Source organism: Dermacentor variabilis, chromosome 5, assembly GCF_050947875.1.
Source record: "Dermacentor variabilis isolate Ectoservices chromosome 5, ASM5094787v1, whole genome shotgun sequence".
NCBI lineage: Eukaryota > Metazoa > Arthropoda > Arachnida > Ixodida > Ixodidae > Dermacentor > Dermacentor variabilis.
The window spans coordinates 147,689,144-147,714,869 of record NC_134572.1 but is presented as its reverse complement, the minus strand read 5'-3'; the positions used below and the strand labels follow the sequence as shown (position 1 = coordinate 147,714,869).

The 25,726-nt window shown below is 48.0% G+C and overlaps 1 protein-coding gene across 1 annotated transcript in view; it reads left to right on the top strand.

The window, feature by feature from the left end:
* The window catches only part of LOC142581993 (uncharacterized), a 257,321-nt gene that overhangs the window by 220,355 nt on the left and 11,240 nt on the right, over positions 1-25,726 (top strand). Inside the window, exon 8 of the mRNA XM_075691427.1 lies at positions 9,557-9,797. Coding sequence (XP_075547542.1) covers positions 9,557-9,797 — 241 coding nt within the window. The remainder of the gene's footprint in view (positions 1-9,556; positions 9,798-25,726) is intronic.

The window sequence follows — 25,726 nt, the reverse complement described above, 5'->3', positions numbered from 1 at the left end:
CTGTTATCGCTAACATCAGCACTCATTGCTGCGCATGATAAACAAAAAAGAATGGGAAATGAAATTCAGTTTCGAAAATGGGCAGGAGCGCTCTTTCGCCGTCACTCGTTGATCTGGCTAATAGTGACGTAACCAAATACGAAAACAATGCATCCTTAAGAACGTGCAAAAGCACTTCCTGCGGCCTTACCATGAAACGGCGACGAAGCAGTAATGCCAGACGCTGGCAGAAGAACCCAACAAGGATCCTCCGGCGCATTTTACAGAACAACGACGCCGTGAGTTCAGCGACGGGGCCAGTGACGGGGCCTGACTAGGCTTCGCACGTGTTGTGTCGAGCCGCCTGTGAAGCGGCTGGCTGCAGCCACTGCCACATTTGTCTTGATTTGCTCTGCCACCTAGCGCAATTGGCGAAGCTCCATGGCTCGATCGCGAAACAGCAGGAGTGTTCACTCTTGTAGCTCACTATGTTACTCTATGACTCGTCCGCCAAACAGCTCCAGTGTCGTTTACTTTGTTACCCTATGGCTGAATAGTCAGGGTGTTGGTAGATTGCGATAGTGCGTTGATAACAATACGCGGCGCTGGTCCGTTTCGTTTTACAGCCTCTTTGCTTGAAACGCGCCAAATTGTGCGCGCAGGGTGCGCTGTCGTTGTCATACGCGGCTTTCTCTATATACTTCTTTTACAGCGAAGCTGGCGCTGTTAACCATGTGCCCTCATTGACTAAATTCACTAAAAACTGATCACGTGACCTAGCGGGAGAGGAAAAGAAGAGCTAAAGAGGGGGATGGGGTTGGAGTGACCCCTTTTCCTCTGTGAGAAAGCTATCTCTTATGCGGATCTCATAGGGTTGTCACGCGGTGCATTTTCGGCGATAGAGCGAGATCGACATCAAATTTATCGACGATTGATTCCGTCCTGCCGAGAAGGATGCAAATGTTATGCAGGAGGCTTGCGGCCAACGTGCAGCCGCCGCGATGGAAGCTCGACACTAGGAGCGCATAATTTCCGGCACTTCTAGCGCGAGCAAGTGCCACACTCTACAATCTTAAAACGGTTGCACCCTTTGGGGTGTGTATTTGTCCCACAACGATAATCGTCATCTGCCTTGCTCGCGTTTCCGTTCTTTAACGCTGTGAGCCCGGTACTTTCCAGTAACGAAACGGCACGCGCGTTATCAGAATGACGTAGCATTCTCTACAGGAAAGTAGTGGACGCAGCGTTTTCAAGAAAGGAAACGCAAGCAAGGCAGATGAGGATCATTGTTGTGTGGCAGATATATACCCCAAAGGGGGGGGGGGGGGCGTACCTTTGTATAAGAGTGTAGTCTTAACACTCTTACACCCACCCAGTATGTTTTTCATGACTAAGCATTAATTGCTTTTGATTAGCGAACTTTTTAATTATTGCTTCCATCGCAAAAATGCCTAAATAGCCAGCATGTCAATTAAAAAGTTGTAGGGCACCTAAAATAACCTCCTAATCAAGCATTTGTTTCATCCTAAGCTTTGCCTCCTTGGTTTTCTGAAAAAAAAAAGGCGCTCGATACATCCAAATACGAAATACGCGCTCGCACGCTGCTATCAAGCGCTCCCGTGCGAATAGCCACGGATACACGGCTTTAGTAGTCGCGGCAGCTCCATACAGGGCTTCACACTATGTGATGGTCGCGGCAAAAAGACAGCATGCCGCTGACGCATTGATAAGGGTAGCGGACACGTAACGGGGGAGAGGGCGAATTCTGAAGCCCGGAAACCGTGACAGCGCACTTGGGACTGTAATTTTGCGCACTCGTCTTGTTCCGTAGATAGGCGCGCCCGGAACTAATGTTTTTGTTCCCTTTAGAAATAGAAACAAACCTTGCGCAGGTTATTCCCGTGTAATGCGTTTTGACGGATCTGTATGGGCAGCATATATGCTGTTGTCGATTACTTAAAAAAATTTTGCTGGATGTGTCAGTGCTTAGATAATAACGGAAAATCTCAACGATGCCACGCCAATGACCTACTCTTGAACAGCATAATCATGCCGTTCACGGAACAGGTTCTAAAATGAGCTACATCCTGGCTCTGGGGGCGGCGTACCCTCACAACAGGAAGGCCGCCAAGCTATTCCGGATGTGGCATTGTAGAGGACGCCCTAGACCATCAACAATACTTAGAATAGGCGAAGTTTTTTGTGAGACGGGTAGCTTCACACGAAAGCGACGGAGGACTGCGACGGTAGTTCCAGAAGCGGAAGCGGATGTTTTGGCATTCTGCGCTGCTAACTTTCGCGGTAGAGTGCGCTACGCCAGTGTGGAGGCCGTAACGTCAAGGTCATCAGTGTGGAGGATTTTAAGAAATCGTCATATGCACCCGTATCATTTACATCTTCATCAAAAACTTGAAGACCGAGATTTTGAAGCAGACTTTACTTGAATATTCACGAAATGTGAAGAAGAACTGGACTTTCTCACTCGAGTGCTTTGGACGAATGAGGCTAATCCTCCAGAAACGGACCAGTTAATTTTCAGAACGCTCAGTACTCCAGTGATAGGAATCCCCCCTGGTTGGCCCAAACACGACGCCAATACAAGTGTGGTGTCGTATTTTTGATGGCAACATTATTGGACCCGTATTTTTTTACAACACACTAAGGACGCAACGCTACGTCAACGACATCCTCGAGGGTCCCGTAAGCGACGTCTGCTGCAACCTTTCACTTGCTCACCTTCGGAACATCTGGTTTCAACATGATGAGGCATACGATGAACATACGTCTGCGCATAGTAGTAGTCAGTCTCGAGCATGGCTCGGCAAGCTTTTTTCTGGATAGTGGATTGGCCGGCACGGACCAGTACCCTGGCCTGCAAGGTCGCCGGACATGATGCCGCTGGACTTCTTGTAGGACTACGTGAAAGATCGCCTGTATGGTAGCGAAACTACCAAACCGGACGCCCTAAATGCGAAAATAACCGAAGCCTGCCACGAGATTCCGACGTCGTTGGTGAAAGCTGCAATAGCACAAGTGTTGGAAATAAGCATGTACTGTATTGCTTCAGACGGTGACCTTTTTGAGCACGTGCTATAAGTGGCAGTGGAAAATTTCCGCTCAAAACTGATGTAAGATGAGACTCTTTAACGCTCCTGATGTTACCCTATCCTTACATAAAAGAAGCTTGCGACAAGGAAAGAAATAGGTGAAAACTGCTTTGTTTTGCCTCTTTACCCGAGTTCAAGAGACGGAAAGGGTAAATGACTGCACCAGTTGCACCTTTGGATATTTCTTTGTGGGCGGCTGAGACGCCTTACGCGCCTTAGGTTTATTTTTTATTGATTAAACCCCTGAGTAGCTCTTTTCTGTTCTTCCGAGAGTTACCTTTTTTTTCGTCCTCTTTGGGCACTGCTTTTTGTTTAAGATTGCTTTAATTTCTTTTGTCGCTTTCTTCATGATACGCTAAGGTGAAAGCTATCCCTATGCCTCATGATCAAGCACAACCTTCTTCCGTTCGCAGATGCTGACCCTTGGCGCACCACGCTAGTATATCGCGGAACGTCTCGAGCCATCCTATAGGACGAAGTCTTGCAGGATGCGGCGAGAAACGAATGCAGCCGTATATCTTTCAAAGACTGCTTGGATGCGCTTGAGTTGCGGCACACGAGTACGAGTCCATTTCATATTTTGCGTATTTCACGGGATTTTGTTTTCTCTTGGGGGAAAGTAACCAAGCACACTTCAGCACGAAATAAATGCTTGAGTGCGAGGTTTTTTCAGGTGCCCTACAACTTCGAAATCGACATGTTGGCTATTAAAGCATTTATTATAAAGCTCGTTAATTAGAAGCATATAATTATTTGTTACTTCGAGATGAAAAAATACCGGCTGTAAGTACATACGTCTGCCGCTATTACGCACTCGGTACGATTTCTCTAGAGCTCTAGAGTTTTTCTTTATCTTTGTCCATGTTAACTAGAACACCCGGTAGACTGCTTGTGAAGTTTGGTGGCGTTTACCAGAAAATCAATGTCTCCATACGTGATATCCGTCGATGGACAACTGATCTCGTACAGATCGAGTCACAGATTTTTGGGGATGGCGATTGACAGAAATCTCTCCTGGAGCCTTCATGTGAATTATGTGAGAAAACGCCTGCCAGGCATTTTTCATATGTTTAAGTTCCAAGCAGGAAAGACCTGGGGAGTGCCAATACAATCTATGCTGCAACTGTACAGGGTCCTCTTTATTGGATTCCTGCGGTACAGCCTACCGGTCATGTCCAACACCTGCAAAACTAACCTGAATATAATCCAAAGCATCCAAGCCCAAGCCCTCAAGATATGCATTGGTGTACCGCGGAGGCCGTCAACGACTGAAGTTATTGCAGTCGCTCAAGTTTCCACTCATCGAACGCACATTAGCATTGAAATAATGCGTGTGCACATAAGACACCTCGCCCGGACCCCTACCCACCACCTCACAAGTCTCCCAGTAGATAGGCCCCACATGACATTCAGTGCGACTGTCTTCGCCCACCCTGCCTCTCTCAGTTCAGGTTACACATCTGTGGCGAGACCTTCCATTCCTTCATGGTGTGTGCGCCGTACTCAAGTAAACCTTACAATACCAAGACTTCAGAAAAAGTTGGACTTGCCATCATCAGCACTAAAGCAACTAACTTTACTTCTTTTGCACGACAAATACAGCGACGGCACACACGTCTATATTGATGTAACAACTACATCAATCAGTTCCGGTGGCGCTGTATTTATGCCAACAGTGAGAATAACCCAGCGGTTCAAGACTTCCCATGTCACTGCGTCTACAGCTGCAGAGCTCACGGCTCTACGCGACGCGCTTCATGGGATAAATGCTGAAAGTCCTAGAAAATGGGCAGTCTTCTGCGATTCAAGACCGGCCTTGAAGTGTGTGCAGTCGTTTCTCCGACATGGAACTCACGATCAGCTGACGTGCGAAATCGTGGAACTTGTCCATGACTTAGGGGAAAAAGGCCATGATATATCTTTTCAGTGGATACCAGGTGATTGCGGTATCATAGGAAATGATGAAGCAGATAAGGCAGCTCGTACGGCAAACCACGAAGACCGCTGCGTCCCCATTCCTCTCTCAAGGACCGAAGCCGCGAGACAACTTCGCAGTCTAGCCCGCACGATTTCCTTAGCAGAGCGGAATACCACACATACAAGACGCACAAGACTGTACAGACTAAACCCGTCACTTCAACTCAGACCTCCCGTCGGTCTGCACCGACGCGAAGGGTCTCTTCTGTTTCGCTTGTAGCTTGGAGTTGCCTTCACGAATGCCTACTCAGCATTATGTGGAATGACTGATGGTCCTACATGTGATGTTTGCGGATGCGAGGAGAACATTGACCACTTATTGTGCCATTGACCTTAATTTCAAGCACAGAGACAATTTTCGTCCAACACATTGAGGAAATTCGATAATCGTCCTCTGAGTGAACAGACAGTCCTAGAACACTGTCCTCACCGATCGTCGGCTCAGAAGGCACTAAAGGCACTTTTGTGCTTTCTCAGAACGTCTGGTTTGTGAGAGCGGCTATAACTCAAGTACTGTCCGTACACGTATCTACACCTTCTATCTCCCTTCTCTCTCTTCCCCTTCTCCCTTTCCCCAGCTTAGGGTAGGCAACCAGACTCTTGACTGGTTAACATCCCTGCCTTCCTATATTCCTCTGTCTCTCTCTCCCTCTTGAGTTGCATGTTGTAACAGTCGGTGTAACTAACACAGCTTCGCTGTTCGACCATCTTCACGGACTAGAAAGGGGCGTGATTTTGTTTTTGTCGGCTGTTGTTGCATGTTCCATGATATCTCCGTTCACTGGCTACCTTCGAGCAAACTCGGGTAAAACCCACGCGAACGAGAACTTCGACGCATCCTGCATATCACCCCTGGTTCCTAGTTCCCAAAATTTGTAAGTCAGATCCCGTAAGTGAAATTATTAACATCGGTTTGCGTCAATAATAGTCATAGTCATGTTCTGGCCATGCTGGAGGGCGGCAGCTCAACAAATGGGAAAAGAGTTGGGTTCCTGTTGTAGAGGAAGTATTGCAGTAGGCATCTGGTTTGTTTCGTGAAGTGATGGTTGTCAAACCAGGGAGCATGCAGTAGCCTCGTCATATTTTGTCATTGCGTTCGACCATCTTTTAGATGCAAGCAAGCTGGTCTAGTGTCTCTTTAACTGGCTCTGAAGCCTGCACCCCCTTTTTCAGTGCATGTGCAACGCCATGCAGTAATGGTAAGTGTTACACAATACCGTACCGTAACGAATTAGGGCACTTATACAGGCCCTTTTCAAGATCTAAGGAATTAGGCAGTCAAGATTCGGTTGAAGGTCCGTCTGACACTGACTGTGTATCCTTGTCTTAGTGAAAGCACCACTCAACAGAAAGAATTTCTCGTAATACTTTGTACGTACGCAGCCGAATCACTGATGGACAAAAACAACCCTGGGTGGCGAAAAAGAAGTTTCATTCGACCCAAACTGAACACAATTATCAGAATAACATGCTCTCATGAGCACCTGTCATTGTTTGAGGCATTGTTTAAGTAGCCTATACAATGGATCGCAACGTTGGCTGCCCAAGATAAGCTTCCGTATCCTCTCTTCTGCTGTCACTTAAACATTATATGGCCGACTATACCAAAGCACATTTGGGGTCTTTCTATAAGTCCTGGGGCCACTGGAGACGAGCTGCTACGATACTTCTCGACAAAGTTTTACATTTGTAGACTCCTCAGTCTGCCAGATATTGTTAAATCTGGAAAGTTGTTAAAATTGATTCGTCATTTAGGATGGTGCATGGTGTTTCTTGTACAAGGATTTGAACAGAAATTTTCTATGTATAGAACTGCTGATCAAACTGATGGATATCTAAAGGACAGGTAATGCAAGAGTTAGACTTCTGAATAGCTATCGGCCCGTGATTTTGCTAATACTCTTACACGTTCAGTAACATGTGCAATATTTTTTTTTCTATGAGCGCTCAATAACAGCCCTACTGCAGTGTCCTCTGGTTGGATGTAAGTGTAATACTAAATAAGTAGGCAGTGGATTACATCCATGCCATAAATGAAACAACTAAAAATTCTGTGGTCTACAGCCGACATTTGTATCTTGGTTTGATGTACTACGAACAGGCATGTTATTAAGTCGGGACACCTGCACTCATGCATGGTGTTGTGTAGCCAACTGAGCTCAGAAGCGATACGCGACTGATTTAGAAAATGTCTGTAGAGACTGCACAGCCGCATTTATTCTCCTCACGCCAAGCGAAAGCATTCTTATCTAGAGAGAGCTCAGGCAAGTAGGCATTCTCTTTTCGGTGGGCTAGTCACTGCATATTCAGAAGTTTAGGCTGTTAGAATGGGACAGACGGATATATCGTCAACATGCGGTTTGCAGACGACATCGCCTTTTTGAGTGGTGACGGTACTGGCTTTCGCCAAAAGACTGACAGGCTTAGCCGTCCAAGCGTAAGAGTTGGTCTGGAACTTACTAGGCAAAAAATTCAGTTGATAAATCGCCTGGTAACTACAATTGCTTTATCCCTCTTCCAGGAGGAGAGGTGAATACACGAAATAATGCACGCATTCTAAGAAGCATTGGCAGGTTCTTTGAACATTCACAAACGGAAGTCCCAATATTAAATTAAATTATGGGGTTTCACGTGCCAAAACCACCTTCTGATTATGAGGCACGCCGTAGTGGAGGACTCCGGAAATTTAGACCATCTGAGGTTCTTTAACCTGCACCTAAATCTAAGTACACGGGTGTTTTCGCATTTCGCCCCCATCTAAATGCGGCCGCCGTGGCCGGGATTCGATCCCGCGACCTCGTGCTCAGCAGCCCAACACCATAGCCACCGAACAACCACGGCGGGTAAGTCCCAATATGTGTACAGCACTTAAACTGTCGTGGTTGCTTAGTGGCTATGGTGCTGGGCTGCTGAGAACGAAGTCGCGGGATCGAATCGCTGCCACGGCGGCCACATATCGATGAGGGCGAAGTGCGAAAACAACCTTGTACTTAAATTTGGGTGCACGTTGAAGACCCCCAGGTGGTCGAAATCTCCGGAGTACTCCACTACGGCGTGCCTCATAATCAGAAAGTGCTTTTGGCACATAAAACCTCATAAAGAAATCTCCTAATCAATTCATTGGAATTTCGTTGTAAGGGCGCAACGAACACATCGATAGCAAGCACGCGAAGTCTTTGCTGCGTCGCGTCGCAAAGAGCACCTCGGAAGCAACCCGTTCTCGTACACGACGCGAACGTTTGGTCTGTGCGTGGAAAATCTGCGCATGGTGTGTTTTTCGCGAGCAGAAATATGACTAGGGCCTAACGCCGTCGCCGAGGCGAGAGCATCGCACGAAGGAAATGGAAACGTTCCAAGTCACTGCATCCATATGCCTGGTCGCGCACGCCCAACAGGACACGGTGCTGCTCGAGTTAAGTGACGAGGATTTTGGTAAAGGTGAATGACACTTGCGGACGTATCTATCTGGTAGTATAGGTTGAAGCGTTCCAGGTAATGGACAGGATAAGAGCTCAAAGCTGGCATGCTATTGGCCGCCTTTGCGGCTAGTTATTATTCAGGCGCTCAAGCCTTAGGAGTGTGTCTTATGAGTGGCGAGAATTCAAGCTGTTTCCCTAGCAAAAGTGCAAATGGCACAAAAATGAAACCTAGCCAACATTTGAGCACGCTAATGGGAATATCACTGCGAAGTGAAATTCGTGTCAAAGAAGCACAGCCTTAGCAAAGCATTCGTTAAGCAAGTTTTGATAGCTTGCGTCACATGGGGGCCGCTAGCAGCTATGTTTCGCAATGTCCTGATATAAACCTACGTTTCGCCAACTTTATGTTCGCTTGAAGTAGGAGACATAATTGCAATTTGTGACAAAACTGTAATGTTGTTAGCATAATAAGAAGCCTTGCAAATAATTGTGGAGAGGTCCTTGTTTTTTACGCATTACACAATGTTTGTAGCAGATTTCACTGGTGAACACGGTGGACTAAACAGGCCGCCTTGCATTGGCCCGAAACTGCGAACAGACGATGTGGGTAATGTGAATGCGGTGTTTAAAGTGCGAAAGCTGATAAGGTATTTGGAAGTAAATTTCGTATACCAGCAATCCGGACCTTTATCAGTGCGTTTTACGGAAAACACAGAATTATAGTCGCTGCCCTGAAGAAATTCTGATCGCAGCCAAGACCGAATTGAGCGAGAATAAAGGGAGGGGAAAATAATGGTTGGGCTTTTGACGATCTGGCAGGCGTTTGGAAGAATTACTCTTTGTAAAAATCTCTTGTAACGTGGTCAAGGGCGCTTTATGTGCGCAGTGTTTCAAATGGACCATTCATATGCCTGTGTGATTTATTTGTAGAGGCAACTGCAATTCCTACTGCAACTTCTCAATTAAAAGGTATCAGTCGAAACATTGTCCTGGCTTTGCAACGTTGCACAATCTGCAAAGGAACACAGTGGAGTGATTGTGCCTAACTAATCAAACTTTTGTTTTTCTTATTAGAACAAACGTGTCTATTGACACAGAAGGCGGCGGTGCCAGAACCCGAGCCGTTGTGAACTATGGAAAAGTTTCTAGCCTTCAGAAATCGCAGACATTCTTTGTGTATGTCCGGAACTTGCCCGAAAACTACACGGTGGCCACAAGTTTCAACCCTGAACCAAAAAAGGTCGCCCATAAGTCGGCAAAGAACAACATATATCTTTATCGCCCCGAAAACTGCTCTACGCTACGTTTGACCCAGGTAAGTAACCTTCCAATTACGCACAAGGTGTTCTGGCAAATTTCTTTCAAAATGTCCAGTTTAATCCTGCAACTGGCTAACTAAGAAATACGTAGCTGAAAATTTTTCTGTTCCGTTATGTCGTCATTGCGATGCGCGAAAACATACAAAATTAAGTAACAAATTGATTCTCTAAAAACTAAGCAAGATTCACACGGCCTACAAGATTCTTTGCCTGTCAGTGTCAGAGAAAGATGAATGTGTGGCCGTCGACGGCTCTTCTGGCTTATTCAATCCAGGAGTGCAGTGCTTCTGAGAAGTTGCATTTGATGAGAACTAACAAAAAGTTTTTGCACTTTTCAGACAAAAACATATTGCATTTTGAACGAACCAATTACGATGCGCCTATGTAGCGTAGACCAAACAGTCATTCTATAGAATACTGGCCGGAGACTAACGAAAGGATTACTATCCTGTTGTAACCATAGGCAGCCTGTGGCGCGTATATCTGGCATAAGTATTTCGAGGACGATTACTCTTTTCCTTGTTATTATTATTGCCACATAGAATCGCTCGCGGTGGAAATCGTATATGTAGTCTGGCCAGCAGCATACGAAGAACGTTGGCGCAAAGCGGCAGGTGCTACAATTGTCGTTCCGTAAGCACAATGGCGACCTACCAGCTGTCACGTATTTCGCAACGCTGGCGTCCTAAGGAAACCAGCGTGCAAAAGTTGATTGTTGGCTCGCTAAACGTGAATGATAATTTGATTCTTGGGTGCTACATGTCAACACTACGATATATATATGAAACACGCCTGGACTCCAGAGTACCTTAGAGCACTGGCGTTTCTTTCACGTGCACTCACTGCGCTGTAAGGGCCGGTTTTGTAGTTGAACCCCATCGAAATTCCGCCGTCGTGGCCGCGATTTAAACCAATTGAACCAAGGCCCTCGAGCCCTTGACATTATGACAAATGCCACCTGCAGCGCTGCAGGCGCAGAACTTCGATGGTGTACGAGATGAGGACGAAAGAAGACCGTTGTGCTTTATCTGTTTATTTCCGTTTATGTTTGCGTGTTTGTCTGTTCGACGGGCTCATGTTCCTGCTTCCCGTTTACTGGAACATAAAGGATGGAACTGCCATTTCCGCTGATGACGGTAATGGTGGTCGAGCCCTTTGTATCGAGCCGCAGTAAATGTTGAAGCCGGCGTCACCAGCAAAAAAAAGAAAACAAAAGAAGCACACTATCACATTAAAAAGATAACACAGGCAAAACTAAAAACCGAAAACTAAAACATTCATCCGTGCTGCGCTCGATACTGCTACCAGTACTCAACGCGTCGCTTGGTCGCATCAATGATAGCTCATTCTTCTTCCGTGTGGACACCAATAGCAGCTGGTAGAGCCGGTATGCAGGCTCGCGGAGCAATACCTGAACACACGAGGAGGACATTACTGAGGGCCTCGCCAGACCTTCCACAGACGGCACACATTCTTGCAATACCTCTTGTGAAGCCCGATCTCCATATATGAAGAACGCCAGCTCTCGCCTCTGCCTGCAGCACACTTCCCTTCCAGTTGTCGTCGCAAAATTCAGTGCGTTCGCGAGCTTCTAGATGCAACACATTGCGAGGGAAATTCCGTTTTGGCAGATTTCCGCCATGCCGCGGCCTCTATCTGTCGTACTTCGAGCCGCGCCTCCTTGCTCGTTATGTCTCTAGGCTACCCTGCCACTCTCAAGACAAACCTTCAGGAGCACGAGGAGCCGACGTAGTGCGGCCATCCATCCTATACATCGGGTCGACCCGTCTGCCAACATGGTGTAGCTACACCCGGAGTGCGAAATTTTTCTCTAAAATTCTGGACAGCTGGTTTATATATGTCGCCTGCGCCACCGCCATTCTCGCAGTGAAAGATGACCACCCCATCTTCCCCAGTATCGCTGCTATTGGCGCGTGCTTGTGAATTCCCAGTGCCAGTCTGCCTATTTCCCTTTGACGGCTCTCTGAAAACTCCCGTAAGGCCGATGGAAGGCAGAGCGCAAGGTTGCCGAACGTTAGGCCTCGCAATGGCACCATCCTCCTCAGGTTTTGAATCCCCTCGCTCTGGCTATTGGCCTCGAGCTCCACCACTGGAAAAGCTGGTGCCACCGTCGGCGTGACGTGCTAGGAGGGATCACGTGGACATAGCGGCCGCGTCGGCTGCTTCGGGCGCGCCGAAGCGAGCTGAAAACGAGTTTAAATTCCCTCGTACGCTGCGGTCCTTATTTAGTGGCGAAATTTTCCCGCGTTGAGTGTCTCCTTTACAACGCTTCAAAGCACTACAATAGGTAGTGGCTGCCTTTGAAGGCGCGCAACATGGTAGGCTACTGCTCGGTTCCAGGGCCGGACGCACGTAACGGAGGCCGGTGTCAGCCTTATTAGCCGCTGGACAAGAAGCTGCGTGAAGCTTGGCTCGCGAAACATAAAACCGGCAAACAGTCATCGGCTACAACTCGGGTATGCAGCAAGCACAGACGCGAGGAAGATTTCTGCTACGGCGCCCATTCTGCGATGTTATGAAAACGCGCACTGAGACACTCGCGCGAGTCCGCTGCCCGACTAATGTCATGACGGTTTGGTCTATGAACTTGTCGATGCTATAGATACTGGCAAGTTCTCTGGAATAGAAAGGGAGCGGTAAGACGCACATTAAGAACAGGCATGGCATATGGTCATGTTTTTACGTGCTATGAATTAATGCACTGGATTACGAAAAAGAAGCAGAGGGAAATCGCACGCTGAGAAGACCGATAAACATACAGTGCGACGCAACTCGAGAAATAATATTGAAAGGTCAAAGAATTTAGAAGAAAAAAAAAGATTGAATCGTCGTGCCGGGACATCACAGTCCCCGTAGGCGTCGAAGTCTCTACAATGAAATTATTTTTGAACAGCTCTGATAGCGCCCACGCAACAATGGTTGCTTGTATACTGTCAAATTCTCATATTCTGCGGCCTAAAGCTCATGGCACGGTGCGAAAACGCGCGCGCGGAGAAAGCGAAACAGTGGGCGGACAAGCATGCAGACGCGCAGTCGGTCGCTGCGAATCTGCGCGATCGCTGCATTGAGGCTTCGTTCTATTACGCTCCATTTAGTTATACAAACACTATAAGAACATATTTCACATAGTTTGCTCTCAGCGTTTACCTACCTTTCACGCAAGAAGCCGGTTCGGGAGACTCCATCGCGGCGACCGCGCGCAGTGGTGTTCACTGTACGTATTCGGTAAGGAGATAGCGTCTGTAAACGATTGTGTTCTTTCAGTTTGCCCAAGATGTTATTTAGACAGTAGGAAACTTCTTTCGTTTCGAAAGTACTTATAGAAATGTCCGGGAGAGCTCGCGCGTGGTGTTTTCAGTGAGCGCTGACAGCAAAACCTATGAGGAGCGCGCCGCATGATCCCTCATACTACGCCAGCGAGGCGCTTCCGATAGATGGCGACTCCGTAACTCCTCGCCGCCAATACGACCACAGTAACCTAACATAGCAATCCCTTTAAGGGGCTGCTCTCCGTCTCAGCTAGTTCTCTTTCCTATGCCGAGAGGTAGCCTGGGCTTGTAGTAAGGCGTATTCTCAAGTACTTTATCGAGTTCGTATTGTGGATGAACTCGTCCTGTAGGCAGCCCGTTGTGTCTGGCCCCACGTCGGCTGTCCCTCACGTCAACAAAACACACTTGGTAGGGCTGAAGCACATCGCAGTGGCCCCACCTTCCTGGCACGTACATTCAAGCGTATCTGAAGCTCTCCTGTCGAACCAGCAAGGATGTTAACGGTGTCGACAAACACCAGAGTCAGTACACGGCTCACCAGTAGCTGTCTCTCCTATCGGGGTCTGAAAGTGAAACCACATCTTTAAGCTTCTAGTTCTCCGACCACCCGGCAACAAGCGCAATAAACAGTAGTGGCGGCAGTGGACAGCTCTAAAGAAAGCCTCGTCGCCCAGTTAGTTGCGTGGTCCTATATGCATCCCATTCCACCTGTGCTACCACATTGCTGCCGATGGCCTTGAGTAGCCTGAGGTCTTCAACGGCCAAGCCTAACTCTTCCAGCATTACCCATAGGATCTCGCGGTCCCCCCAGTTATGTGCCTTGGCGATGATAAGAAAGGCTACATACAGCGGGCTTCCTGCCTTGTGCACAAATTCTACGCTCTGAGTAAATACTCTGAGTAAAAGGACACACCAACCGGTAGCCTAACAGTTACTCCCGCTGAACACCTGTAGCCTCCGCTCATGGTAGCCGTTACTTCAGGTCTTTCATGGCCATTCGAAATAACGATGGTTTTGTTGGACTTGGCCTATAGATTGTGAGGTCTATTTTAATCCTGGCATCATCTCGAGGCCTCAGCTTGCGAATCCTGTTAGGGTTGGCGTCTGACACCACGTGGCGACAGGTCATTCACCCTACCCTCTGAGCCGGAGCCCACGGGCGACCTCATCCCCTTCACCTTCTCTTGGTCGGGGCATCGTGTGTGCTACCTCACCCCCTTCACCTTCTCTTGGTCGTGGCATCGTGTGTACTACCTCATCCCCTCCACCTTCTCTTGGCCGGACCCCACGGCGCCGGAGAGGTCATTCACCCGACCTTCTCCCCGGATTCGTCGAACAGAGGATCGACTTCTCCTCCCCGTGCTAGGTATTGCAGGAGGAGGGGCCCTCTCTCCGTGCCTGTCACGTGTCATCGACGGAAGCAAGATCCCGCCCACACTTGTAGAGAGCCTATTTAAGGGGCTCCGAAATGTACTTTGATATACTTCATACTTCAGACTTCATGCTTTTCTTATTTTCTTTCAACTACCTTTGAATAAATAGTGCAAGTTTCGCACTAGCAAATCGTCTCGCCCCTGCTTGGTCGCCATGATCTACCGGATGCCTGCAGCCCGCCGACAACGCCACGCTACCCAATAAGTAATGCCGATCGAGCTTAAATAGGCAGGCGCCGCTACTTCTCGGCAGCAGTACGGTACGCTACCCTGGAGTACGCAACAAACAGGCTGGCAGCGATTGGGATACGGAATCCTGGAGACACCAGCTTGGACGACAACTACGAGATCGTAGCCTCTTCGTGCTGGCAACAACGTTCGGACGGAAGGTGTCTGGATCATGACTGCATATGGTGAGTGCACGGCTTTTCATCACTGAGATATCACTTGGCTTTTACGTATCTTTTGGAAAGTACATTGCAGTGATTTTTCTTTAGACCGTTGACGGAAGTTTGAGTACGTCAAGGTTGTATAGAGTGAAGGTTTAACAGCACTAAGGGCAGCCATGAACTTGAAGGCACTAAAGAAGCCGGAATTGTTGAGCTTGGCCAAAGAGTTGGGCCTCCGAATTGTCGAATCAAAGAGAAAGCCGGAGATCATTGAGGCAATCGAAGCGACCGGGGCAGACGACGAGGAACGGACGGAATACCTAGAGGGCATTAAAGAAAAAGAGGAAAAAGAAGAGCATTATCGCCTAGAGGAAAAAGAGAAGCGCGAGCGGGCTGCACGTGAGGCAAAAGAGGAGCGCGAACGGGCAGCACGTCAGGCCAAAGAGCGTAAGCGCCTAGAAGAAAAAGAGGAGCGCGAGCGGGCAGCACGTGCGGCCAAGGAAGAGCGCGACCTCGAAATGAAGCGCCTAGAGATTGAGCTTCTGAAAGCACAAGATAGCGAAAGACCTAGCACAGAGACACGTGAAAGCGAGCGCAGAATGACAGACTTGAAGGCACCCTACGCAATAGGAGGGGACATAGGCCTTTTTCTAGTGTAGTTTGAGCGCACGTGTGAGAAGGCAAAATTCGCGAGAAACACGTGGCCGCAACGCTTGCTTACGCTAGTGCCACGTGAGGTAGAAGAGTTGACTGTTGGGCTAGTTGGTCGTCCATATTTGAAGAGGTAGCTTAGCGCAAATAAACCCACGGACACAAGGAAGACAGACAAGGACAAGCGCTACTCACAACTGTTTAATGGAAGGAAGGATGGTGCATAAATATATATATCCTCTTGTCACGCATGCGCCTATCAAGCAGAAGTGAAGCCGGTACATGCACATCAAAGGCGGTCGCGCATGAAGTTAAATTCGGCATCCAGTAAAGTGATGAAAGGCTCACTCACACATCTATCTCTATTCGTCTTGATAAAGAAGGCCTCAAGAGCGAGCCTGGAAGACGCGTTGCCGCTCCTGCCAAGAATAGTTGTCGCAGAAAATCGAGCGTCGCAACCACACGCGGTAACATGAGCCACCAAATGTGCGCCCTTATCCTCTTTTTTCTTTAGTTTTTGCGCATGTTCCCTTAAACGGTCATTCACACAACGCTCAGTTTGACCAATGTAGAGCTGCCCACAAGGGTGCAAGGGTATTGCATAAACCACCCCTCTGGAGCACTCAACAAAGGGCTTCTCATGCCTCGTGCGGCAGCCCCGCCTGCTCTTACAGCAAACTCCAGAACACAGCTTCGAAAGCTTGTTGGGCGCAGAGAAAACCAGAGGAATAGCATGACGGTTAGCAACCTTTTTAAGGTTGTGTGACACCTTGTGTACATAGGGAATAACCTCTGGTCTTACCTTCTGTCGTTCGACTTCTGCGCTCGCCCTTCGTGCTCCAAGCTTTACTTTTTGCAGAAGAGACTCTACTATAGCATTGACGACCGTCAAAGGGAAACCAGCTGCCAAAAGGCGTCCAACTTGGTTCGTAAAACTAGACCGCATTTGGTGTGCGCACGATTTCCGCAAAGCCGATTCCAAGCAAAGACTACCAACCGCTCGCTTCACCACTTTAGAGTGTGCGGAATCGTACGGCAGCAATTGCTTCATGGCTCGCGGTTGATAGGACCAGCAGACGTGGCCAACTTCAAAAGACAATTTTAAATCTAAGAACTGCAGGCCTGTGTCGTCAGGAAGTTCATGGGTAAAAACAAGCCCTTGGCCTTGGTTGTTAAAAGCTTCTAAAATAAAAGCAGGGGATGTAAAGTCACCCTTATTGTTTAAAAGCACTAAAATATCATCAACATACCTAAAAGCTTTTAAAACCTGCCCCCCATTAAAAACCTGCTCTAAAGACCTATCAACAAAAGACAAAAAAATGTCGCACAAAATAGGAGCAACACAAGACCCAATACACACTACCCGGCGTTGCAGATATGGCTGCTCGTTGTAAATAATAAAAGTCACACTTAAATAAAACTCGAGCAATGTTAAAAAGCTGTCCACTGAAAGGCCCGCTGAGTTCTGGAAGTCGACCACGTCGTTGCATTCAATACATTCCCTTAAGAAAACGAGAAGCTTGTCCTGAGGAATTGAGTAGAATAGATCTTCTACGTCAACGGAAAAACCATACTTAATGCCGTCATTACACTTAACAAATTGCGCGACCTCCGAAGAACTTTTAACACGGAAAGGGTCATCCACTTGTAGCGTCTTAAGCTTATTCAAAAGAAAAAGGCTCACGCAATGCTGCCACGCCCCGCGCTCGCTAACGATAGTTCTGAAAGGAATATCGGGCTTGTGCGTTTACGCGGCAAAGAACACGGTCAAACAGCTTTCTTTGCTATTCTTGATACCTTTAGCAAGGGTGGTCAGGACATTTCTAGGGGACGTTTCTAGGCTACTGGAAAAAGGTCCGAAGTATGCCGTTCCACCCTCCGTCCGGCCCCACGATCTGGTAGGTCTCAACCGAGACGTTTCTGCAAGGTGTAGCCAAGAGGACCATGACCAGTGTCTGAAGGAGGGACTTTACTTCATCTCAAGGTGTTCAAGCAGGGCTTCAGACGTTCATGCTAAAAAGAGCTTAGAAGGTGTCGTAAAGTATTTCAAGCAAAATGAGCTTATGCTGTTACAGTCAGATAAGGAAGGAGGGTTTGTTGTGTTGCCAAAAGGTCGGTTTTACGAAAAAGCGCAAGCAGCGGTGACTAAGAATTTTGTTCCTATTAGTAAGAGTGCAGTTAGAGTCAAGTCGAAATTCATCGAGTTCTGCAAAAGTTTGAACCTGACCACCCTTGCTAAAGGTATCAAGAATAGCAAAGAAAGCTGTTTGACCGTGTTCTTTACCGCGAAAACGCACAAGCCCGATATTCCTTTCAGAACTATCGTTAGCGAGCGCGGGGCGTGGCAGCATTGCGTGAGCCTTTTTCTTTTGAATAAGCTTAAGACGCTACAAGTGGATGACCCTTTCCGTGTTAAAAGTTCTTCGGAGGTCGCGCAATTTGTTAAGTGTAATGACGGCATTAAGTATGGTTTTTCCGTTGACGTAGAAGATCTATTCTACTGAATTCCTCAGGACAAGCTTCTCGTTTTCTTAAGGGAATGTATTGAATGCAACGACGTGGTCGACTTCCAGAACTCAGCGGGCCTTTGAGTGGACAGCTTTTTAACATTGCTCGAGTTTTATTTAAGTGTGACTTTTATTATTTACAACGAGCAGCCATATCTGCAACGCCGGGGAGTGTGTATTGGGTCTTGTGTTGCTCCTATTTTGTGCGACATTTTTTTGTGTTTTGTTGATAGGTCTTTAGAGCAGGTTTTTAATGGGGGGCAGGTTTTAAAAGCTTTTAGGTATGTTGATGATTTTTTAGTGCTTTTAAACAATAAGGGTGACTTTACATCCCCTGCTTTTATTTTAGAAGCTTTTAACAACCAAGGCCAAGGGCTTGTTTTTACCCATGAACTTCCTGACGACACAGGCCTGCAGTTCTTAGATTTAAAATTGTCTTTTGAAGTTGGCCACGTCTGCTGGTCCTATCAACCGCGAGCCATGAAGCAATTGCTGCCGTACGATTCCGCACACTCTAAAGTGGTGAAGCGAGCGGTTGGTAGTCTTTGCTTGGAATCGGCTTTGCGGAAATCGTGCGCACACCAAATGCGGTCTAGTTTTACGAACCAAGTTGGACGCCTTTTGGCAGCTGGTTTCCCTTTGACGGTCGTCAATGCTATAGTAGAGTCTCTTCTGCAAAAAGTAAAGCTTGGAGCACGAAGGGCGAGCGCAGAAGTCGAACGACAGAAGGTAAGACCAGAGGTTATTCCCTATGTACACAAGGTGTCACACAACCTTAAAAAGGTTGCTAACCGTCATGCTATTCCTCTGGTTTTCTCTGCGCCCAACAAGCTTTCGAAGCTGTGTTCTGGAGTTTGCTGTAAGAGCAGGCGGGGCTGCCGCACGAGGCATGAGAAGCCCTTTGTTGAGTGCTCCAGAGGGGTGGTTTATGCAATACCCTTGCACCCTTGTGGGCAGCTCTACATTGGTCAAACTGAGCGTTGTGTGAATGACCGTTTAAGGGAACATGCGCAAAAACTAAAGAAAAAAGAGGATAAGGGCGCAAATTTGGTGGCTCATGTTACCGCGTGTGGTTGCGACGCTCGATTTTCTGCGACAACTATTCTTGGCAGGAGCGGCAACGCGTCTTCCAGGCTCGCTCTTGAGGCCTTCTTTATCAAGACGAATAGAGATAGATGTGTGAGTGAGCCTTTCATCACTTTACTGGATGCCGAATTTAACTTCATGCGCGACCGCCTTTGATGTGCATGTACCGGCTTCACTTCTGCTTGGTAGGCGCATGCGTGACAAGAGGATATATATATTTATACACCATCCTTCCTTCCATTAAACAGTTGTGAGTAGCGCTTGTCCTTGTCTGTCTTCCTTGTGTCCGTGGGTTTATTTGCGCTAAGCTACCTCTTCAAACACGTGAGGTAGCTGATACTATCGCCCGCATGGGGAAAGAAGAAGCAGAGGACTTCGATGAAGTCAAAGCAAATCCGCTTAAAAAGTACAGATTATCAGCTGAAGCATTCAGGCGAGAGTTCAGGGAAGTCGAGAAGACGAAAAGAGAGTCATATTCAGATTTTGCATACACCTTGGAGGTAAATCTGAACGAATGGCTCAGAGAAGAGGGTGCACTCGGCGATGCCGAAAAGACAATGCAGTGCGTTGCTTTAGAACAGTTCTACCGCCGGCTGCCAGTAAACATCAAGCATTGGGTTCAGGATAGGCCAGGCGTAGACACTGTTTCGAGAGCGGCCGATCTCGCTGAGGAGTACGTAACTCGCTGTGCGGAAGAAGGCAGCGAAGCTCTTAAGGAGGAGGTGAATAAATGCAGACCCGACAAGCCAAAACGATGGTCAAAATCGAGTCGGTATAAAACAAAGGAAAGATCAGATTCAGGGAAAAGTAGTGACGAGGACCGCGAAGGAGAAAAGGAGTCACCCGAACAGAGGGCAGAAAAGCAAAAGAAAAAGGCTTTCGAGGCCAAGAAACCAATAGTTTGCTACAACTGCCGGCAAACGGGGCATATCTCCGTGGGATGCAGAAATCCCTAACTAGTGTTGATGTCACTAAGTAGTAACGCAGAGAATCTGAACTTGCTCGAACCGTACATTCGAGACCTCGTGGTAAACGGCAAACCGTCTAGAGTGCTTCGGGACTCGGCAGCCACAATGGACGTAGTGCATCCGTCGTACGTAGAGGCAGGCCAGTTCACGGGGGAATGTGCTTCGATAAGGCAAGCCGTAGAGGCCTCCAGTGTTTGTCTCCCGGTGGCCAAAATTCGTATTGAAGGCCCTTTCGGAGTACTGGACACTGAAGCCCTTGTCTCGGCACATCTTCCGCCGCAGTATCCGTATTTGTTTTCTAACAAATCAGACGATTCGCTACGACGCAAGGGAATCGGGTTTAGTGAGGGAACAGTGCAAGCCCTAACTCGTTCCAAGGCAAAGGAGCTCGCGGCTAAAGCAGTGGATGAAAGTCCAGTGGTGAAAGAAACCGGTTTGACATCTGATTGGTCAACTGGTACTGAACAGGATAGCCCTATAGGGGATGAGGCGGAAAGTACGCCTGCTAATAAAAAAACCAGGAAAGCAACGGAGCCTGAAATGTCGCGAGAGGCAGAAGGTAGGAGAAAGTTGTTAAACGTAAGCCCTGCCACAATGATTGCCGAGCAGGAAATGCGTAAAGCACAAAACAATGCTGAGCATTACTATGACAGGACGGCTCGCACGCGACGCTTTGAAGTTGGGGAAAAGCGAATGATCGTGAAACCCTCTTTGAATAACCAATCTGAGTAAATGCCTGTCGACTTGCCAGAGTTAACAGCCGTGACGGAGACAAAAGACATTCACGAGACCATTGATAAGTTAGTGGAACAGGCGGAGTTGAATCCCAATCAAAGGTCCGAATTGAGGAAACTCGTGTTTGAATTTAAAGACGTATTTTCAGACACAACGGGCAGGACAACTGCGATCGTTCACGATATCGAGTTAACCTCGTCGGACCCTGTTCGTTCGAAAGCTTATCGCGTTTCGCCTCGTCAACGTGAAGTCATGACCGCTGAAATAAACAAGATGTTAGAGCTAGGTGTAATCGAGCCAGGAGAGAGGGATTATACCTCGCCTCTTATCTTGGTTGAGGTACTAGGAAAAGAGCCGCGGCCATGTATCGACTACCGCAGGCTCAATTTAATCATGAAGGACCAGACTTATCCAATACCGCATATCGAGGAAAGGCTTGAAAAGGTGAGCAGTGCTAATTTCATCTCTACGCTCGATTTAGTCACAGGGTATTGGCAGGTTCCGTTGACCGAGAGGGCAAGCAGGCTTGTAGCGTTTATCACCCCGATGGGAACATTCCGTCCGAAAGTCCTGAGTTTTGGATTGAAGAATGGGCCATATTGCTTCTCTAGCCTTATGGACCACGTGCTACGAGGAATGGAGGACTTTGCACTTCCCTATCTCGATGAAATAGCTATCTTTTCTTCATCATGGGCGGACCATATGCAACACCTGCGAACCGTGTTGTGTCGTCTACGAGAGGCCAACTTAACTGTTAAGGGTCCCAAATGCCAATGAGGGCGTGCGGAGGTAGCTTATCTAGGTCATGTAATAGGGCAAGGCCATCGTCGGCCTTCCGAGGTTAAACTGATCGCGATAGACAACTTCCCGCAACCACGCACCAAGCGGGACATCAGATCATTCCTTGGCTTGGCGGGTTATTACCAAAGATATATTCCGTAGTATTCCGAGATTGCAAGTCCTTTAACGGATGCTCTCAGGAAAACAGAACCACAAACGGTAAAGTGGGATGACGCAAAAGAAAAGGCTTTTAGTATGCTAAAGAACGCACTAACGAGTCAGCCAGTGTTGAATGCGCCCGACTACTCTAAGCCATTCATTCTTCAGTGTGATGCCAGTGACAGCGGTATGGGGGTGGTGCTCTGTCAAAAGAAAGATGACGAGAACGAACATCCTGTACTGTACGCCAGTAGAAAGCTTTCAGTTCGTGAGGAAGCATACAGTGCATCAGAAAAGGAATGCGCCTGCGTAGTTTGGGCGGTACAGAAGCTAGCTTGCTATATCGCTGGCTCAAGATTCACCATAGAGACTGACCACTGTCCCCTCACATGGCTGCAGTCCATGTCTACGAAAAACGGTCGTCTTTTGCGCTGGAGCTTGGCTCTTCAACAGTACACCTTCGATATTCGCTACAAGAAGGGTAAGCTTAACGGCAATGCCGACGGTTTAAGTCGTTGCCCCTAGAGTATCGAAAGCCTCATGCTCATCCGGGTTTCCGTGGCATTTTTTCGTGCATTCATATGTTTTTCCGAAGTGAAGCCGATTGTTAGCTGATTTTAATAACCACGTCTTAACGCTTTCAAGAAATGGCTGTTTTTAGTGTTCAGGGGGGGAGGACGCGCGTAGGAAATGGGAAAGGTGTAGCGGGTTTTCTTTTTTTGTTAAAAGCCGGGTGTGTCTTGGGGGAGAGTGGCCTTGTGCTCGCTGCTTTGTGGTTGTGGGTCCGGCACTGTTCTGAGGTGTCTGCGAAAAATTGCGAGACCTGCTTGCAAAGACCAATTTCACCGGACCGGGCCAAGGAGAAAAGTCACAAGAGCGCCACGAGGACGGATGACCACTCCCCGGAATCTACCTGCTACGAACGAAGGGTTCGTGACCTCTACGGGGAATCCTGATACCGAAACGCCGATCCCTCGTACAGCGGCTGCTGGCCCCTACACGTCGATACCTTCCTCCCCCGCCAGAGATGCTGTTAGGGTTGGCGTCTGACACCACGTGGCGACAGGTCATTCACCCTACCCTCTGAGCCGGAGCCCACGGGCGACCTCATCCCCTTCATCTTCTCTTGGTCGTGGCATCGTGTGTGCTACCTCACCCCCTTCACCTTCTCTTGGTCGTGGCATTGTGTGTACTACCTCATCCCCTTCACCTTCTCTTGGCCGGACCCCACGGCGCCGGAGAGGTCATTCACCCGACCTTCTCCCTGGATTCGTCGAAAAGACGATCGTCTTCTCACCGTCCTCGGTATTGCAGGAGGAGGGGCCCTCTCTCCGTGCCTGTCACGTGTCATCGACGGAAGCAAGATCCCGCCCACACTTGTAGAGAGCCTATTTAAGGGGCTGCGAAATGTACTTTGATATACTTCATACTTCAGACTTCATACTTCATGCTTTTCTAATTTTCTTTCAACTACCCTTGAATAAACAGTGCAAGTTTCGCACTAGCAAATCGTCTCGCCCCTGCTTGGTCGCCATGATCTACCGGATGCCTGCAGCCCGCCGACAACGCCACGCTACCCAATAAGTAATGTCGGTCGAGCTTCGATAGGCAGGCGTCGCTACTTCTCGGCAGCCGTACGGTACGCTACCCTGGAATACGCAACAATCCCCCGACCCTACTGTGCATCCGCGTCACCATTGTCTTCACCAAACACTGCTCCGAACGCAAGCAAGTGCTCAACACTAACAAGTTCTCAACACTAGCTCGAGCCAGTAAAAGCACTGCTGCCTCCCGTTTCATCTTCCTATTGTTTCCCCGGAAGCAACGACCGCTTCAGTATCGCCACAATGCGTCGGATGTCTGGGGGCACGACTCGCTTTTTACAGCGCAGTTCTTAGGCGGCCGTTCCTGCAGCGAGCGTCGCTGTTCTCTCTCGTAACTGAGTGAACGAACGTAGCGAAGGATGAAAGCGAAGCAGGAGTGCTGCGGAAGATGAAATGCGGTATAACGAAGAGAGCGCGGGCAGGAAAGCGGAGGAGGAGGGTGCAGCGGAACCATGAGGCGGAAATTGAAGAAAGAGGTTATGGCGAAAGCGTGAGAAGAAAAGCGTAGTGCCGCTCAAGGCGGGTTTTGCGGTGATGATGTCTACGAGATGGCGCCATAGTAGCGAGCGCCATCTGTATGGAAACATAGCGCTGCTTGAGTGGTGGTCAGTCGGTGGCGGCTGTATTGAATCGCGCCCGCGCGTCACCCACGCGCCGCCTCTCGCGATCTTCCGATAGCGACGAAGTTGTTTTACACTTAGCTCTGTTTGCAACGTGAAGCATGAGACAGATTGTTCGTGCCAGCTAATATATCTACAAATGAAACACGTACACTGCTGCACCCAAACTGGCACTCGGGAATTTTTTTAATAGTCGGTGAAATTTTTCCCCCTTGAATCACAAGAGCCACCTTCCTGATCCAGTATTGCTTCATGTCCAGCCGACCGCTTGCATCCTGATCACACTGTTTCACGACAATTTTCATTTCCGCCATCAGGTGGTCAAACGAGTCAAGCACATGGGCCCTTGTTTCCAGTCTGGCTGCCATCTCCTGCAAGGCTCTATATTTAGGGCAAGCAGAAATGCAAACTTCCTTTGGCGGATGACGCGCGGGATTCACCGTACGTGCTCGCGTTGCTGAGGACACCTGGAACTGGGCAGTTTCCGCCGTAACAAGTATCAGCGTGAGAAACCTGCATCACGCCCACGTTTCTCGGACAGCTGTATCCATACTATAATTTAATCGGCGCGCGAGAAGGGAGGGGGGCTTCAGATAAAGCAATCAGCCGATCAGCGGCGCCCAACGATTCTGTGCCTTACGGCATGAAATCATTGAATTATAGATTGCTTGAACGATTTACCTCTGTCTAGAGACAGCCTACATACCGTTGAATTCTCAGCATCTCATCATCATACAAATTCTAATCAACCTCTTTGAGGTATCTATCGAATTTCATTGTGTTATCGCGAGTCATCGTAGATATTGTCGTGAAAATGACCTTGGTCCAAGTGCTGAGCCATTGAAATATCAGTGGAACACCTGCTTGATTTTGTTCTAAGGGAACGTGTCACGTCTGACTGACGATTTTATTTTCAGCCAGTTGCTAAATAAGAGCTACACTATTACATGTTGCCTGGCAGGACGAACAGCAAATGTTTCGGGTTTTAAAAAATTAAGGCCACTTTTTGGTGATGTGTACTGAAAATTTGCACTGTGTAGGTAGTTAGGTGGTAACAGAAATGTGTGACACAATTTTTACCTTCCTGGTCCTGTTAGACGCGTTCCCAATAATTACTAGGCCGTCATTTTACCTTCTCTATTTTTAGGCGTCATGAAATGTTCCGACTTGGTTTCAGCGATGTCCTCGCTGAACAGAACAAGGTATTTTGTTTATTTTTGGCGAAAGTAAAGGGCGCGTTATGAGAAATGTTTAGGCGAAATTCAAGGGTGGGCGACCAAGTATGACATTTGCAGTGAATAACACTAGCAAGTGATCTGTAATATAAATGTGTTTTCCGAACAAAGAATTTATGTCGTTATCTTGAGGAACTGCGAAATGAGCCGATATGAAATATAGTGCGAATTGAGTGGGAGGGGGCAGGCAGGGAGGGAGGACACAATGGTAAATTATCAAGCCAACAACAAACTAGCACATCTAAGTAAGTGTCTCAGTTAAAACACGTTGGCGGACGAGTTGGTTTGAATCCAAGTAAGTGCGACTGAAATGGCAAAGTTGGAGGTGGACGCCTTTTTTCCGCCCCTGAGCGTCTACAGAAGCTGTGCGAAGAGATTCATTAAGAGAATAACAAAAGGAACGAATGTTCCACTCAACATCGCATTCAATTTTTAACTTGGACTCGTAAGGTTGCCTGTTTTATTCCG